At 45.4% G+C, this 18,097-nt stretch overlaps 1 protein-coding gene across 1 annotated transcript; it reads right to left on the bottom strand.

The window, feature by feature from the left end:
* Positions 1–9,950: 9,950 nt before the first annotated feature.
* PNMA2 (PNMA family member 2) lies at positions 9,951–14,773 on the bottom strand. The gene is made up of 2 exons (XM_022595021.2): positions 14,537–14,773; positions 9,951–14,254 (listed from the first exon to the last, which is right to left on the bottom strand). The coding sequence occupies exon 2, from the start codon at positions 13,797–13,799 to the stop codon at positions 12,705–12,707; it is 1,095 nt and encodes a 364-aa protein (XP_022450729.1). The 5' UTR covers positions 13,800–14,254; positions 14,537–14,773; the 3' UTR covers positions 9,951–12,704.
* Positions 14,774–18,097: the final 3,324 nt, after the last annotated feature.

The raw sequence follows: 18,097 nt of genomic DNA, 5'->3' as shown, positions 1-18,097 counted from the left end.
GAAAACCAGTGAGAAAGGGGAAAATCTTAAAGAAACCAGAGAAAAAAAGACACATCATATTCAAGAGAACAAAAATGAGATTTACTACAGAATTTTTGTCAGAAGCAGCGTAAGCCCAAAGTTAAAGGAATGGCATCCAATGTGCTGAAATTAAAAAAAAAAGAACTGCTAACCTAGAATTCTGTATGTAGTGAAAAGATTCTTTAAAAGTAGAGTAAAATAAAGACATTTTTGATAAAAACAAGCTGAGATAATTCATTGCCAATAGACTAGCACTGCAAAAAATTGTAAAAGGAGTTTCCTCAGGCTGAAGGAAAATGACATGAAATAGAAACTCAAATGTACATAAAAAAATGAAGAGTACTAGAAATATTAAATGAGTGAGTAAATATAAAAGGCTTTTTTCCCCCTCATTTAAAAATCTTATAAGAGAACATTGAACACAGAAATCAGAATGCGCTGGACTTCTCCCTCTGCACAGGATCTCACATTTTGATGTTGGCTGGGCTCTCACCTGGAGGCGTGGGGAAGAATCTATCTTTTAGCTCATTCAAGTTGCTGGCAGAACCTGGTTCTAGGTTATAGGTTGAAGGTCTAAGGTCTATGTTTCCTTGCTGGCTGGTACTCAGGCTCTGCCCTCAGCTCCCTGAGGCCCCCATTTCTTCTCACATGGCCCCCTTCATATTCAAAGCAACAATGATGTATCAAGTTCTTACACTTTGAATCTGCCTGACTTCCCTTTTTATTAATCAGAGAAAGGTTTCTAATTTTTTCTTTTAGTTTCTTTCTAGAGCGTTTTTTTTTTTTCACAGCACAATTGAGAGGAAGGTACAGAGATTTCCCATATTCCTCCTATCCCACCATGCATAGCCCCGCCCATTATCAACATTCCTTACCAGAGTAACCCCTCTCAACAGCTCCTACCATTATCAACATCCCCTATATTTGTTACAATTGATGAACCTACTTTGACACATCATCAACGTCCAAAGTCCATTGTTTACCTTACATTCATTCTTGGTATTGTACATTCTGTGGGTTTAGGCAAATGTATAACGAAATGGATCTATTATTTATTTATTTGCGGTAGGCGGGCCTCTCACTGTTGTGGCCTCTCCCGTTGCGGAGCACAGGCTCCGGATGCGCAGGCCCAGCAGCCGTGGCTCACGGGCCCAGCCGCTCCGCGGCACGTGGGATCTTCCCAGACCGGGGCATGAACCCGTGTCCCCTGCATCAGCAGGCGGACTCCCAACCACTGCGCCACCAGGGAAGCCCGAAATGGGTCTATTATTATAGTATCATACAGAGTCTTTTCGTATCCTGATAATCCCGTGTGTTCTGCCTATTCATCCCACCCCTCACCTCAACCCCTGGCAACTGCTGATCTTTCCACTGTCTCCATAGTTTTGCCTTCTCAAGTCACCTACTGCAGGACAACTTGGTAGTTTCCAAGTTTTGTCAACTATGAATAAAGCTACTATAAACACCACATGCAGGTTTTGCTGTGGGCATAAGTTTTCAACTCCTTTGGGTAAATACCAAGGAACATGACTGCCAGATGGTAGGGTAAGAGTATATTTAGTTTTTTGTTTTTTTTTTTTGACCGAGCTGCTCAGCTTGTGGGATCCTAGTTCCCCGACCAGGGATTGAACCTGGGCCCCGGCAGTGAGAGCGCCGAGTCCTAACCACTGGACTGCCCGGGAATTTCCAAGAGTACGTTTAGTTTTGTAAGAAACTACCAAACTGTCTTCCGAAGTGGCTGCACCGTTTTTATTCCCACCAGCAGTGAACGAGACTTCCTGTTGCTCTGCATCCTTGTGGGCATCTGGTTTGCTAGTGTTCTGGATTTTGGCCATTGCAATAAGTGCGTAGTGGTACCTTATTGTTGTTTTAATTTGCATTTCCCTGATTGACATATAATGTGGAGCATCTTTTCATATGCTTATCTGTTGTCTGTATATCTTCTTTGGTGAGGCGTCTGTTAAGGTCTTTGGCCCATAAACTTCTCTAATTTTAAGGGCTTATGTGATTAGATAAGGCCCACGCAGATCATTTCCCTCTTAATGTCAACTGTGCCATGTAACGTAACATAATCACAGGAGCGAGATCTCATCATGCTTGCAGATTCCAGGGCATGGGAATAAATGAAGATCACTGATATAAGAACAAAGGCAAGACACCATCACTTGCATTTAGCAGAGACTCAAAATCAGGCTGGGGGGTGGGAAAAGGGGAAGACTTACCATGAGATCTTATTGAAGGCTTTTGGCATACGGAAGGTGGGGGTGGGCTGATTGTAAGCAGAACATCCCATGTGATTGTTAAGGGTAGCATATTCGGCTTTTTAAAATTTTTTTTAATGTATTTATTTGTTTTATTATTTTTTAAAATTTCTGGCTGTGTTGGGTCTTTGTTGCTGTGCATGGGCTTTTCTCTGGTTACAGTGAGCAGGGGCTACTCTTTGTTGTGGTGCGCGGGCTTCTCATTGCGGTGGCTTCTCTTGTTGCAGAGCATGGGCTCTAGGCGAGCGGGCTTCAGTAGTTGTGGCACGCGGGCTCAGTAGTTGTGGCTCGCGGTCTTAGTTGCTCCGTGGTATGTGGGATTTTCCCGGACCAGGGCTCGAACCCGTGTCCCCTGCATTGGCAGGCAGATTCTTAACCAGTGCGCCACCAGGGAAGCCCTGGCTTTCTCTTTTTGTTCCTAAGTTGGAAGTGGAGGCAAAAATTAGGGAAGCTAGCAGTTACTGACCAAGTGCTGACTCTTTGGGGCTGGTTGCTGCAGAAGTTGTGAGTCAGAGATCTGTTTTTTTGTATATGGTTTGCCCATTGTCATTTTGTATATTCAGTCTTTCAAGGGATTAGTGGGAAGATTTTAGGGGAGCATTTTAGAAATTCTACCTATTGCAGATATGTACAAAAAAACGTACTTACAGCTAACACCAAACTTAATGGTAAGAGATTGAATGCTTTCCCTTTAAGATCAGGAACAAGACAATGATGTTCTCACCACTTCTATTCAATATGGTACTGTGGGTTCCAGCCAGTGCCATAAGTCAAGAAAAAGAAATAAATGATATCTAGATTGGAAAGAGAGAAGTAAAATTGTTTTAATCTCGGATGACATAATCATTTATGCAAAAAAATCCATGACATCAAAAAAAAGTTACTAGAACTGATAAGTGAATTTAGCAAGGTTGCAGGACACATATCAATATATAAAAATTAATTGTAGCTCTATATGCTAGCAACAAACAAATTAAAAGACAAAATGACTTACAATAGCGTTAAATATTAAATACTTAGGAATACAATTGACAAAAAGTATGTAAGACCCCAATACGCAAAACTACAAAATTTTGATATAAAAATTAAACATGACCTAATAAAATGGAGAGATATACCATGTTCATGGACCAGAAAATTGACTATTGTCAAAATTTTAGTTATCCCCAAATTGATCCATAGATTAAAGGCAATTCCAACAAAATTCCAGAAGGCTTTTTTGGTAGAGATTGAGAAGTTTGTTCTAAAATTCACATTGAAATGCAAAGGATCAAAAACAGTTAGAATAACTCTGAGAAAGAAGAACAAAGTTAGAGGACTTACACTACCTGATGTCAAGACTTATTATAGTGTTATAGTAAATAAGATGGTCAGTATCGGTGCCAAGATAGACAAATAGATCAACGGGGCAGAATAGAGTCCAGAAGCAGATGCCCACATATATGGTCAATTAATTCTTGACAAAGATTCAAAACCCATTCAGTAGAGAAATGATAGTGTTTTCAACAAATGGTGCTGGAACAGTTGGATATCCATGTGCAAAAAAGAAGCAAAACCTGGAAGAACCAAAAGAGAGAAGCAGACAAATCCACAATTATGGTTGCATATTGTAACACCCGTCTCAGTAATTCACAAAAGAAGTAGGCAGAAGATGAGCAAGGAAATAAAAAAAGTGTACAACTTTTTCAACCAACTTGACTTAATTAAAACTTGCAACCTATAACAGTAGAGTCCACATTATCCTCATGTGCACATTGACCATTCACCAAGATAGACCATATGTTAGATCACAAGTCTTTGAAACCACAAGGTGTATTCTCTTACCACAAAAGAATTAAATTAGAAGTTAGTAATAAAAAGATGATTGAAAACCCACATATTGGAAACTGGACAACATAGTACTAAATAATTCAAGAATCAGAAAAGAGATCATAAGAGAAGTTAGGAAATATTTTGAAATGGCTAACAAAAAAATATCAAATTTTGTGGAATGCAGGTAAAGCAGTTCACAAAGGAAATTTATAGCCTTCAAGGCTTATAGGTTGTTACCTATATTCCTGAACAACTGGCTGTAAATCAGAAGTTCCCACATCCCCCTTTGGGTTCTATGAATTTGCTAGAGCAAATCACAGAATTCAGGAAACCTGCTTACTCACCAGATTACCAGTTTATTACAAAGGAAATTAAAGGATGTGAATCAGCAGCCAGATGAAGAGATGCATGGGGCAAGGTTCTGAATAAAGGAGCTTCTGTGGAGCCCTGGGGTCCATCATGGTGGCACATGGAAGCATTCTTGTTCCAGCTGGAGCTTCCTAGTACCCCTCCTTTTTGGTTGCCTTATGGAGCCTCATTACAAAGGCATGATTGATTAAATTATTGACCATTGGTGATTCAACCTCTAGCCCTTCTCCCCTCCCCAGAAATCAGAGGGTGGGACTGAAAGTTCCAACAGTCTGTTCATGATTGGTCCCCCTGGCAACCAGTGCCCCCATCCTTAGGGGACTTCCAAAAGTCACCTCATTAACACAAACCCAGTTCTGGTGAAAATGGGCTTGTGAATAACAAGACACCTATTTCAGCTTTATGGCTCTGAAGCCATTTCAGGAACTGAGAACAAATATTATAACAAAAGATGCTCCCTTTGCTCTTATTTCTCAGGAAATTACAAGAATTTTGAGAGCTGTGAGCTAGGAACTATGGCTGGAAGACTGAAATATGTATTTATTGTAAATCACAATATCTTTAACTACTTTGCACCCCTCAAAAAACTAATTCATGGTTTATGAAAAAACCATAATGAAAATATTTAAAGTATTATATAACAAAATTATGCGATATAATTAAAGTGATACTTGGTTATAAATTTCTATGCTTAAATACATTTAAAAAAAAAATCATGGGGCTTCCCTGGTGGCGCAGTGGTTGAGAGTCCGCCTGCCGATGCAGGGGACACGGGTTCGTGCCCCGGTCCAGGAAGATCCCACATGCCACGGAGCGGCTGGGCCCGTGAGCCATGGCCGCTGAGCCTGTGCATCTGGAGCCCGTTCTCCGCAGCGGGAGAGGCCACAACAGTGAGAGGCCCGCGTACCGCAAAAAAAAAAAAAAAAAAAAATCATGAAACAGAAAAGAAGAAACAATCTTCAAGAAGCTGGAAATGAAATGGTATATTAATTCTAAGCATCATGAAAGAAATAATAAAAAAAGAACAAAAATTACTAAAATAATGATGGAGAGGATGAACAAGTCCAAAAGCTGATTCTTTGAAAGACATAGATGGAATAGCTACACTTCTAGGAATATTAACCCAGAGATACAGAGCAAAAACACGAACAATAGAATAAGGAGCCATAACTGTAGAAGCGTTAATAATTCAAAACATCTGAATAGAACACCGACAAATTTATGCCAATACATTTTTTGAAAAACTAGATAAAATGGAAAAGAATCAGAAAACTGAACTACTAAAATTGACTTCAGAAGACCGAAAACCCAAATAGTTCAATAACCTGCCAACCACTTCCAAATATTTCTAGGTTCAGCTGATTTTAAAGGCAAATTTGTACTAAATCTTGGCTGAGCAAGGTTTATTTATCCAGTGGTTTAAATATGTTACTGCCCCTTTGGCTTTCATATTTTCTTAAGAGATGTCAGCAGTACAGTTAGCCCTCGTTATCCGCCTGTTATGCATCCATGGATTCAACCAAAGGCGGATTGGAAATATTCAAAAAAAAAAATCCAGGTAGTTCCAAAAAGCAAAACTATTTATATAGCATTTATATTATGTTAGGTATTATAGGTAATTCAGAGAAGATTTAAAGTATACGGGAGGATGTGCGTAGGTTATATGCAATTACTGTGCATATCAGGGACTTGAGCCTCACGGATTGGTCCTGGAACTAATGCCCCTAGGATACTGAGGGAAGACTGTAATTCCTATGATTACTTCTCTCTATGAAATATGCCATTTTCCTCTGGCCACTTTCAAGATATTCTTGGTTTACAGCAGTTTATCTTTTGTTACAGCAGCTTGACTACGATGTGCCTATATGTGTTTTTCTTCATACTTGTCTGGGGTTGTCTGTTCCCTTGCTTATATTTTGTTTCACCCCTTGTCTGTTTCTAGGTTTTAATTTCTATTGCTCTGTCCTTTGTTTCTGGTGTAGGTTGGAAGTGTCAGGAGTTGGGGTGTGGGGAGGAGGCATGAATAGCCCTCTTGGTCTCTCTCCTTATCCCTCAATATGTATCAGGGCCCATCCCTGTGCCCTGAGGACTTTGTCTACTTCATAAACAGATTGCTCAGTTCAGGTTAACCTGCCCTCTCCTGGCAAACACCACAGCCTGCCTGGTAACAGAAGTGGTACATGGGCCCAAACCCTATCCCTTGTAGTACAACTTTGATGGATTCCTAAGCCAAAACCATTCTCGTTACAGGTGGAATACATTTCAGGCCCATGCCACCGAGTGCTCTGAAGCATCAAAGAACTACCAGCCAGGCTCTGGTCAAGGAAGACCAGCTCCCCTGTAGTTCAGCTGCTGATAAAATCTGGGGTCCCAGGGAGGAATATGACCTAGGGATTCCATGGTCCTGCCAGGTTGCCCTCTCAGTCATCAACTAAAAGGCCCTGAATATGGCCTGGGGAACCTCTGCAGGCTGGGTCCTCACCCCACATTGCCAACTGTAGCCATAAACCCAGGCCAGTGACAGGGCTTGGGAGTCCAAAGGATTACTATCTTAGTTTTAGACCCATAAATCACCTTGAAATTGGAAACAGCCCTGGAAATTCTGGATTGGTTGATAGATGTTTTTCCCAAGATGGCAACACACCCAGCCCTAGACATTTACAGTTGCCTCAGGCCTATATAACAGCTTTCTACTTAGAAACTTTAAAATGTACACTAGCCACTATTTGGGTAATTTTTTTTTAATTGAAGTATAGTTGATTTACAATGTTGTGTTAATTACTGCTATACAGCAAAGTGACTCAGTTATACACATATATACATTCTTTTTCATATTCTTTTCCAGTATGGTTTACCAAAGGATATTGAATATAGTTCCCTGTACTATACAGTAGGACCTTGTTGTTTATCCATTCTATATTTACCAGTTTGCATCTCACTAGCCACTATTTGGAATAGCAGGTCCCCAAGCTCAGGAAATGTCATTAAAGGCTAACACCCTTGAATGGGGTATTACCAGGGAATACATTATTTTGACCAGTCAGCGGAACTCAGTGTCCCTTCTTTTTTTTTTTTTTTTTTTTGTTGCTGTTAATGTGCTTTTTATTTAAAACGGTTTTAGATTTACAGAATTATTGGATAGATAGTACAGAGAGTTCCTGGATATCCCACACCCACTTTCCTCTATTATGAACAATACGTACGTTGTTACAAATGAACCAGTATTGATACATTATTGTTAACTAAAGTCCACACAGCATTCAGATTTCCTCAGTTATTCCCTAAATTTCTTTTTCTGTCCCAGGATCCCATCCAGTATACCACATTACATTTAGTCATCATGTTTTCTTAATCAGCGTCCCTTTTTTACCAACCCAGTTTCCAATGTTTTACATATGTTCATTTACAATACAAAGTTTACTCTTGTAGAAGGAAATCCTGCCATTTGTGGCAACATGGACGCACCTTGAGGACATTATCCTAAATGAAATAAGCCAGACACAGAAAGACAAATACTGTATGATTTCACTTACATGTAGAATCTCAAAAAGTCAAACTCACAGAAGCAGAGAGTAGAATGGTGGTGACCAGGGGCCGGGAGGTGGGGGAAATGGGAACATGTTGGTCGAAGGGCACAAACTTTCACTTATGCAGGATGAATAAGTTCTGGAGAGCTGATGTATAGCATGGTGACTATAGTTAATAGTACTGCAGTATGCACTTGAAATTTACTAAGAGAGCATGTCTTAAGCGTTCTTACCACGCACACAACGGTAACTATGCGAGGTGATGGATGTGTTAATTAGCTTGATTGTGGAGATCATTTCACAATGTATACTTACATCAAAACATCACACTGTACTTCTTAAATATATACAACTTTTATTTGTCAATTATACCTCAATGAAGCTGGAAAAACAAAGTTTCCTTTTGCGACAATTGCTTGTTATTTCAAGAAAGCTGCATTTTTAGTAATTGAGTTTGTTGGCAAAGCTGTTGAGCCAAAGCCAGGAGAGGCCCTCAGTGGGGCTGCCTTTAGGCCTGCAGAGCAGGGGCAGGTCTGGGACAGGATGGGACGGGGGTGGGGGTGGGGGGGTGGGGGGTGTTGAGCTTCCCAACCCTTCCCTGAGGACATCCTGCAGTGGCTCCCAGCCTGAGCACCAGGGTGCAGTCTAGGTAACTCCTCCCTCTGGGAACTTTTCCCTTCAAGGGGGCGGGGCCGGGGTGTGGGCAGATGGGGAAGCCTCAGCTGCCGCTGAAAGCAGCCCAGACAATAAATGGGCAGCTCCAGCTGGTGGCCTGAAAGAGACACTGAAATCCTACACTGTTTTTTTTCTCTTATGATAGAATTGACTTTGGCATACACTTCTGGCGTGACTCTGGTTTTTAAGAAAATGTCCATTTGGGATGTCAAGGACCACTCTGGCACTGCAGACAGTTGGGTAACGGAGGGAGGTCTGGACCAGGGACAACTCCAGGGTCTGCTAGAGTGAGAAGGCTAGCTTCGGAGAAGCCCATTGTGGGACACCATCTTCCACCCCAGGAGAGCTTCTGGATGAGTGTTAAGTCTTCCCTGGGCAAACTCAAGAAGATCCTGGTCCACACAAACAGGTGGGGGATGGGAGAGATGTCTGCCCTGATCCTGGGCCTTTAGACCGTCCAAAGATTATGCTGGTCAGACAACAACAACAAAACACACCCCGAGTGAGTTTGACAATACTTGTCTCAGATCCTCTTAACTGCACTTGTATGTTTCATCTCAGGTTCCACTCCTTCAAAACTCTACCTTCCAACGCTCTAGCTTAAAAACTCTGCTTTTCCAGTCTTGCTTGTAGGTCTCCCTTGAACATGGTTTGTATTCATTAGCTTTTTCTTCCTATTTCTTGGGATAACACCCAGCCAGATTCCGTCCTAAATGCCGCATCCCCCCACCCCGAGAACATTAGTTTCTTTGCCAATGCTCTGTCCAGGCTTGTCAGGACCAAGCCACAGTGGGTGGTGCAGCAGAGTGAGTGAGGATATGCCAGGAGGGAGCAAAGGCGTTTGCAAGTGGGGAAGTGATGACGGTGAATGAAAGAGATGCTGTCACCACTCTCCAGTCTCTCCTGAGGTGAGAGAGACTGAGCAGCTTCCACTCAAGGGACTTGAGGGCGACAGACCACCAGGAGGACCAGAGTTCAATTAAGGAATATGGTGACAGGGTATTACGCAGGGACTTTGATGATATAGGCTAGTTTGTTTAGGACCTCGTGGAATACCCAGTTGGCATGTTGGAGGGTCTTAAAGGTCAACAGTGGGAAGAGGCACAGTGTAGTATGGGCATGAGGGTAAAGATGGGAACAGATGACCAGAGAGTCTTGGGTTTAGGACGAACAGCAGAAGAAAACAGAAGGAGAGGCTTGGCCTGAAGAGGTGGGCGGCCCCTGGTGAAAAGTTAACTTCAGCAGTAGCTTATGTAATCTTGGAAGCCTCGGTCTCCAGGGTCAGGACCGGAGACAGATTAAGTACAAGGGGAGACCAATCTCCCGGAAGGTTTTGCTCAAGTGATTGGGAGAGACTGCTGGGTATTCCTCCAGACACCCATCTTATAATGGGTCAATCGGCACTGTGTACGGCCTCTGAGGAATGCTCCCTCATTGCGCTGTAGAGAAGAGGAAGAGAAATTTCGAGGGCCAGAGGCAAGATAAATTTTATCCCCTCTATACATCCATATAGTGAAAAATTATTTCATCCAAGAAATGCAGTATTTCACCTTTAGGTCATTTCACCCTTAGCAGAATAGAGGCTGGTGAATGTATCTGTACGGTTACTTGCCTAAGGAAGCGAGTTGGAGGTCTCCAAGGGAACTGGCCTCCATCTGTCATTTCTTGTATTTTAAAGGGGAAATCAATGACGGGTGGACTGAGCTCTCTCTCATCCTTGAAGACAAAGCCCAAGTATTCCCATTCCAGCATTTTGCTCTCAGGTTTTCTTTTCTAGAAGAGTTCAAGACCTTTTGGGTTTAGCTTGATTTTTAATCTTACCTCTCAAATTTTTTTTTTTTTTTAGTAATGAAATCCCTTCTTCAAGCATAGTTTATACAGAACCACAACACATGAAGCAGAAAAAACTCAGAATTTTATTACCAGCATGTATTTATTTTATAACTTCACAATTATAACACTTTACTTTGCATACTCTGACTACATGAGAACAACAAGGCCATTTTCATGACTACAAAAAACACATGAAATCAGGGTGTACAGCATGACAGTTGTATCACTTTGGTTGAACAGTACTGAAGGATATAACTTAGATCAATGACCACAAATGGAACCTCTTTAAAGAAAATGTTTTTCTTACAATCTCAGGGTATTCTTCAGTTAAAATTATTCACGATCGGAAAGAAGTTATTTCTTATAATCACTAACAATAGTCAACAATGGCTGGAAAATTTATCCCAAAGATAACAGACAACAAACACTCAAACTTACCACAAGAGCCAAAACGGTGTCTAATGCAATGTTGTCACAACCTCACAGGCAGATTACATATTTACTTGTTACTGCAGGACTGTTAGAAAAGGAAGAGAGCATGCATTGGCCAGACAGTAAGCGTTGTGAAAATAATAAAAAGAGTCTCGATGTACTGAGGGCTTTCTATGTTCCAGACATCACACTAAGTGCTTAAAAGGCATTATGTCATTTGATCTTAGCAACAACCCTATTCTATTGTCCTCCCATTTTTCTGATGAGGAAACATATTTCAAGAAGTTAAGCCACTTGTTTATTGTACATACAAAGCTATCATGATGCTATACATCAGTTGTGTTGGAGCCTTGCCTAGCATTTAACTGAATGATGCTTATTTATGCTTGAAGCGCACTTGACGTCACAGGACATGCACGGGCCTGATTCAAACACCTCTGACATGCTATGGCTTCCTTAATCTATGAAGAATTAAAGTAAGCTTGGATGTGTGCTCACATATCGCCAAGGGAACCTTTCTTCCAAGGTCTGTACAAAATGAGTCAATCTGAAAACAAAAGCGAGCCTGTTGGTAAATGCCAGTGTGTTAAAATTCGGATATCAACACGCTTGTGTCTGTTATTTATTAGAGATTTAAAGAGTTTAACATACATTTTCAAGATAGAACTGCTGAAAAATCCCTGCAGAACTACAAAGCACAATTTGAAAACCGCAATCACAGTGGAGAGAGGATTAGCCAGTGTCAGAGAGGTCTGGACTTCCGTCTGGGCTCTGCCACCTGATAGCATTTTGATGTTGAGCAGACCATGTAACCCATCTGAGTTTTTTTCCCTTCTCTTTTAAAATGAGCATAATTATACCACACTGGGGGTGCTGTACACATAAAATGACATATGTGTAAAGTGCCCGGAACAGAGCAGGTCCTCAGTAACTGTGAGCTCTCTTCCTCTCCTCTTTGCCCTTTGTTGCCACTAAAACTCCTCCTCTCTATCCAGGCTGGCCTGAATCCAAACATGGCCTGCACAGCCCCATGCTCCATCAGGCCATCCTGTGATGTCTACCCTTTCTTGAGGATGTCCCTCAACTGTGGACCTCTGTGTCCTCAGGGCCCAACACACTGCCTGGAACCATCTATCTGACACCCAGCAGAGAAGCGGGAAGTGCTTCCCAAGTAAGAAAAGAGAGAAACCTAAGATAGAGATGTCGTGCTTATTTGGCAACGACACTTCTCTTGGCTTCTATTGGCATCGTGAACTCGTTTACACGTAAGGTTATTTAGCTTTTCATGCTCGGAGGCTATGTCCTCCCTGAGAGCAGGGCCAGGCTGGTAGGTTTATGACCGTTAGCTCTTTGAACACTGCCTCACGTGGCTTGGTACTCAGAGATGTGTACTCGGTACTCTTGCTGATGTGAGAAAGGAAAACACTTGATAATTCAAACAGCTTGGATTTTTACATAGATGACAAAAGATTTTTTTTTTCTCACATCATTTCTTTCTTTTGGTCTATTGGCGGGTATTTAAAGGAAACCTGGTTCAGATTCCTTTAGGCGTACTATCTCGTATTTGGAATTTAATTTTTTGTTTATTAATAATCTATGTAGGGTCCAAAAAACTCTCAGACATTTTTTTTCTTAGAAAGAAGAATCAAGACCGGGCTTGAATGCCTTGATTTCAACTGCATAAATTAGAGAAAAAAAAGACTGAAAAGGTCTTAGCCTGGTAGAATGGCTGTCTCTCCCCATGTCGGCTGTGGGTCCCCCTGTGAGTTGGGTTTTAGTCTCTGGCCCCGTTATCCCAGTGGCCATAGCCATCTCCATCTTCCGGCGCTTCAGTATTCTCATTTTCAAAAGCGGCTTCTTCCTCCTCTTCTTCGCGGATTACCTTCATTAAGTCCAGGAAGCTGGGAGGAGGCCCCTGGTCTCTCAGCTCCCTAAGCCTACACCAGAGGATCTCACTGAGGCTCGCCCCGGCCATGACCTGCTCCAAGCGGACCTGGTCCGCGCTGTTCCTCGGGATGGCCCGCTTCTCCACAGCTCTCCGCAGCAGGGTTTCTAACCGTAACACGTACGCTGAGACTTTCTCTCCTTCCTCCTGATAGGTCTTCAGGTATTTCACCTGGGAGGTCCTACGACTCTCCAGGCTTCCAAACACTTGCTTAAATGCTTCCAAACACTCTTCCACACTTATGGACGGATTGTCTGCCTGGATTATGTGCATGAGGTCCAGGGCAGGGCCGCGAAGGCTTTCCACCAACCATCTTTTCTTTTCTGCCTCTGCTACCGGCCACTCTTTGACTATCTCGGTGGCCTGTTCCAACCAGATTTCAAAGGGCTCTTCCTCTGGCGCGGGCACAGCGCTCCCCGAGAACACTCTCAGTTTCCGGTACCTCATGGGGAGCAAAGGCTGAGGGGCGTGTGCTATTGCCTGTCCCAGCAGATGGGCCAGTAACTCCGGTGAGACACAGGGCATGGCCACTGGAGACACTCCCTCATGCCCAAGCGCTCGGAACATTCCCGAGACCGTCTGCCCCTCTTTCTCTAGAAAGAGGTTCAGTCTTTCAAGAAATTCAGTGTCCTGGTTAGGGGTCTTAAAGATCACTTTCCAGATGCCCCCCTTTCCCTGAACCTCGCTGGGGATCACGGAGACGTCGGTGTCCTCCAGAAGCTCTACCAACACAGCATTGGCATTCTCCTGCCTCCTGAATATTTTGCCAAGCACTCTATACCTGCCCAGAGACTTTAAAGCCTCCTGGAGGACCTCCTGAATCTCGGCTTCATTGCAGCCCACGGGTATCCCCATGACCATCAGTGATTTCTGATCATCCACACTCATGATCCTACACCAGTCCTCCAACAGGGCCAGCGCCATTGCCCCAGATACTGACTCGCTTGAACTCTATGGCTACAGATTAGTTTGTGGGGTAGATGGGCGTTGCCTTAGAATTGAGAATATCCTGGATGAACTTCTAAACTTATAACCCACCAGTGAACAGGTCCTAGGTCCTAGTTTTCTGTACCAATAACCCTTACTGCTCAGTGGCAAGAGCTCGGCACTTTCCGTGAGGTCTCCTGACCTGACCCAAGGTGGGTGGTTAGTATCTCAGTTGTGGCAGGACCACGGCCTGTGGCTCTGCAGCCCAGTGGCTGCTGCTTCTCTCACGCAGTCACGTGGTGGGGCTGCCCCATCGGAAGCGTGTGCAAGAGCTGTTTTCACTGCCCTCTGGGTCTCTGCTGCCTCACCTCTCTCTAGCCAGTGGGGAGTCGCCTTCACTCTTGCACCCAGAACTCCTGGAGGGAAGTCTCCCAGCAGAGTGGCTTGGGCTCCTAGGGAAACAAGGCTCAGTTTTACCACACAGCCCTCTCCTTCCCGGGAAGCATCAGTACCTGGTTAGGGATGGAAGTGGGGGGTAGACCAGGGATTCTGCCTCACATTGTATTTGAGTCTTCTTTGCTTACAGTGACTTTTTCGTTCTCTTGGGGACCCTCCTGCAATCAGGCTTCCCCACCATATGCTCATCAGGCATGCCAATTAATGGAGCTCCAGTTGTGGACAGGACCAAGATCTGTCCCGCGTGAAGAATGAAATCAGGAGAAATGACTAGATACCTGTTTATGCATTCCAAAACGTTCCATGACAGCCATGGAGCTTATGTATTCTGCTTCTAGCACAGGAAGGTGTCACCCAACTCTGCACAATGGCGTGTCTGGGTGTCTCTCAGCTCCAGCCAAGCCAAGCCGCCCTGTATAAATATAATAATAGTGTACTTTTATGACTCGATAATATCCAATGTGAAGACTGTTAATGCACTTATTCAAAAATATGACAATCCTTTACAGTTTAATTAAATCTACTAAACAATATTGAGTTGCTTCATTTATTTGATTAAAAAATCCGATTAGGGCCTTCCCTGGTGGCTCAGTGGTTGAGAGTCCGCCTGCCGATGCAGGGGACACGGGTTTGTGCCCCGGTCTGGGAAGATACCACATGCCGCGGAGCAGCTAGGCCCGTGAGCCATGGCCGCTGAGCCTGCGCGTCCGGAGCCTGTGCTCCGCAACGGGAGAGGCCACAGCAGTGAGAGGCCCGTGTACCGCAAAAAAAAAAAAAAAAAAAAAAAAAAATCCGATTAGGAAACACTCAAACTTTTAAAATCAATTTAATATAGGTTTAGAAATATAACTTATATAATATACTTTAATATAATAACATAGATACAAAAATTTAATACAGGTTTAACAATTTAAAAGAATCTCAGAGCCAAATAAACTTGGAGTTATGAATTAATTCTCTTTGGTTATGCCTGGCTATGCTTTGCAAATGCATAACTAGGGGTTTCTTTTGCTATAAATGTTAAGTTAGTAACATGATGCTTTCTTCATAGCATCTGAACTTGAATGGGTCATTTGAGGACAAAGAAAAAAAGAGGAGGCAAGTCTGTGTCCAGCCGGTGGAGACTGGGTAATGTAAAAAGGGAAGAGCGTCTATCTCCCGTTGCTGTCGTGGAGTGTGTGTTAAAGGGCTATGACCATTCTTCCCCTAAAAATCTCCATCAGTCCAAATGGGCTCCATATGCCACAGACGCCAATCTGCAGCTACAGCGGCATCTGCTGCAGGCACGTTTCCCGAGTCCTTCTGGAAGGTTGAAAGGAGGGTGCATGCCAGAGGGCGGGGAGGGCAAAATGCTAGATAGCGTCCTCGCCCAGCAGCTCCAGGGATCTGAGTCCAGTGACACCTCCCTCCATGCCTCACGGTCCTCTTCTAATTTATGGGGGTGACCTTCCTCCCCATTATAATATTTAGGGGAAACATGAGAAGTCATAAGGCATCAGATACCCAGGAAGAAACATCTCCAAGGTCTACATAACCGTCACGCTGAAGTTAGGCTACCTTTGGGTGGCTTCTTCCTCCAAAGGCAATCTCTACCTGCAATGCAACCTTCAGATAAAAAGACGGCAAGCGAAACGTCCCTGATACACAATAAGGCCAGGATTGGAAATATTTGGATATGGGGGAAAAAATGAGAAAATCTTGTCTTTTCTCGCATAAAGATAGGATAAGTTGGAAAAGGAACCAGACATTCAGGTGGAAGACCCCACTGGAACTGTTGGATCATTTAACTAGATAGTTACCTTGGACAAAGCATCTAAATCTCTTTCCTACCCTGGAACTCTAGAAAGTGGTTATAAGGAAGCACTCATGTCAGAGGGATGCTGGGAGTAGGAAATGATGTTAATTCGTGTGGAAGCCCTTTATTCAAATACAAAGCACATCTGGTGCTAAGTCCCAGTGCCTGCCTTTGGTTCCCTCATCCCCCTGCATGCGGACATTCCTCTCTCCTTCCTCCTCTCCTTCGTATCCGTAGACTCCTGCCCACCTATCATGGTGGGCTTATCTTCAAGCTGGGATTGGTTGTCCTCCAAATTGAACTCCATTCGCCGAACTATCCCTCACAATTGTGGAGGAGGGCAAGGTGTCCGCATTCAATCCTGCCAGGGGCAAGGGAGGACAATGGTACAGAATATTTGGTTGCTCTGCCCGGCGCGACGCTCCTGCGGTCAACAGTTTCCCAGCCCAAACCCGCCCTGGCTACTGAGCATGCCCAGAGCTCCTATTCGAGCCAGCCAAGGGATGTGCATCATTTCTGCGGGGTTTTGCCACTGTGGAGAGAGGGGCGGGGCTGTAATCCACCCTGGACAGGGACTGAGACATGGAAAATACACGGGGATAGGAGTAAGCAAAGGAGGACCCTAGAGGCCGTGCTACTGTCATACATCAAGATGCCTTCTGATGCCACCAACACGGTGGCTGCGGCCGATCTACTCGCGCAGACACACCAAGTCCCCATACATCTTTCCCCTTCTCGGCCTCGCACAATTCAAGGCAGTCATCACCCCATCTCCTTTCCCTGCCCTGGACGCACGCGCACTAACGCCCCAGGCGCTCGGCTTCTGGCAACCTAGGAAACCCCGTGGCTCTGGCGCAGTCCTCTACAGGGGCGGTGGAACGAGGTGGGGCGCCCCGGGCGCCGAGAAGGGCTGGAGATTTGGGGAGTGGGCTTCAGTGTGTATCGTCCCCCCTTCTTTGGCAGGAGAGCGGGGCGGAAGATACCAAAGGAAGACATTCTGCTGGGCCCCGCTTAGCGTACTGGCACAATTACGGTAACCAGCGCCCTCGGGCAATATAGCGGGCCTGCGTCCTACCTCACTGTACACCTAAGGCGCCGTGCTGGGCTGGAATTTGCAGACTTCACGCTTTGCTACACTCGCACGGACCGCAGACCTAGGTCTCTCTCTCCATACCCACCCCCTCCGGATTTGCTACGCCCCTGTGTCTCTCCCCGCCACGCTGCGCGCCCCCCTACCGCCGTGGGTGCATTTAAGTGAGGACCTTGTTTCAATCTCTGCTCCCAGTAGCCCACCAAGGCCCGTGGTTAGACTGAAGCTTTGGTGTCCGCGCCTCGTATGGTCCCCACGTTGCCGCGCGGCCTGCGCCATGCCTCCCCCACCTTCAGCGCCGCCCCTTCCTCTGTCCCCCACGCCGGTGTCCTGGCGCCTGCCAGTGTGTGCCCCTTTCCCCATCCATCATCTCACAGCCGGGGTAAGAGGGAGGGAGCGCTCCCCACGGTGAACCCTCACCGCTGGCCCACCTCCGCAATGCGGTGGGGGAGAGGCGCCTGGGCCAGGCAGGTCTGGGAGCGGGGCGCGGGGGCCAGGCACTGCGCCCCACGATCTTCGCCCCCGCGTGCCCTGCCCCATACTCACCCTGGCGCCGACAGCGGTCAGCGGGCCCTCAGCCTCGCATCTATTAGCCGGTGGTCTGGCAGCTTCACTTCCGGAGCGCGGGGCTCTCGGCTGCGCGGCCCTCCCCTGCCTCCCCTGCCTCCCCGCCTCTGCGCTCCCCTCCCCGGAGCCCCGCCCCGCCCCCGCCCCGCCCGCGCCTCCCTCCTCCCGCAGCTGCCGGGAGCTGGCAGCCTCTCCGGTCTCGCTGCCGCAGCGGCCACCCTCCCAGACCCAACTTTGCTGCTCGCCAGAGCTCGCGCGGCGGCGGCGGGGGGCGTGGGCAGGGAGGGGAGAAAGCGGGGTCAGGAGGAGGGACCGGGAGGGGTGGGTCGCTCGCTCGCCAGCCCTCCTTCCTTTCTGTACACCTTGCAGGAGGCAGAGAGCGGCAGC

Source organism: Delphinapterus leucas, chromosome 6 (assembly GCF_059928025.1).
Source record: "Delphinapterus leucas isolate spDelLeu-1000000601 "Yukka" chromosome 6, BTC_Dleu_Yukka2, whole genome shotgun sequence".
Classification (NCBI taxonomy): Eukaryota; Metazoa; Chordata; class Mammalia; order Artiodactyla; family Monodontidae; genus Delphinapterus; species Delphinapterus leucas.
Note: the sequence above shows the minus strand (reverse complement) of the source record. Positions and strands in the feature narration are given on the sequence as shown.

What these genes read in the sequence shown, in the direction of transcription:
- PNMA2 (XM_022595021.2), bottom strand. Translation starts at nt 13,799, where the DNA reads ATGGCGCTGGCCCTGTTGGAGGACTGGTGTAGGATCATGAGTGTGGAT.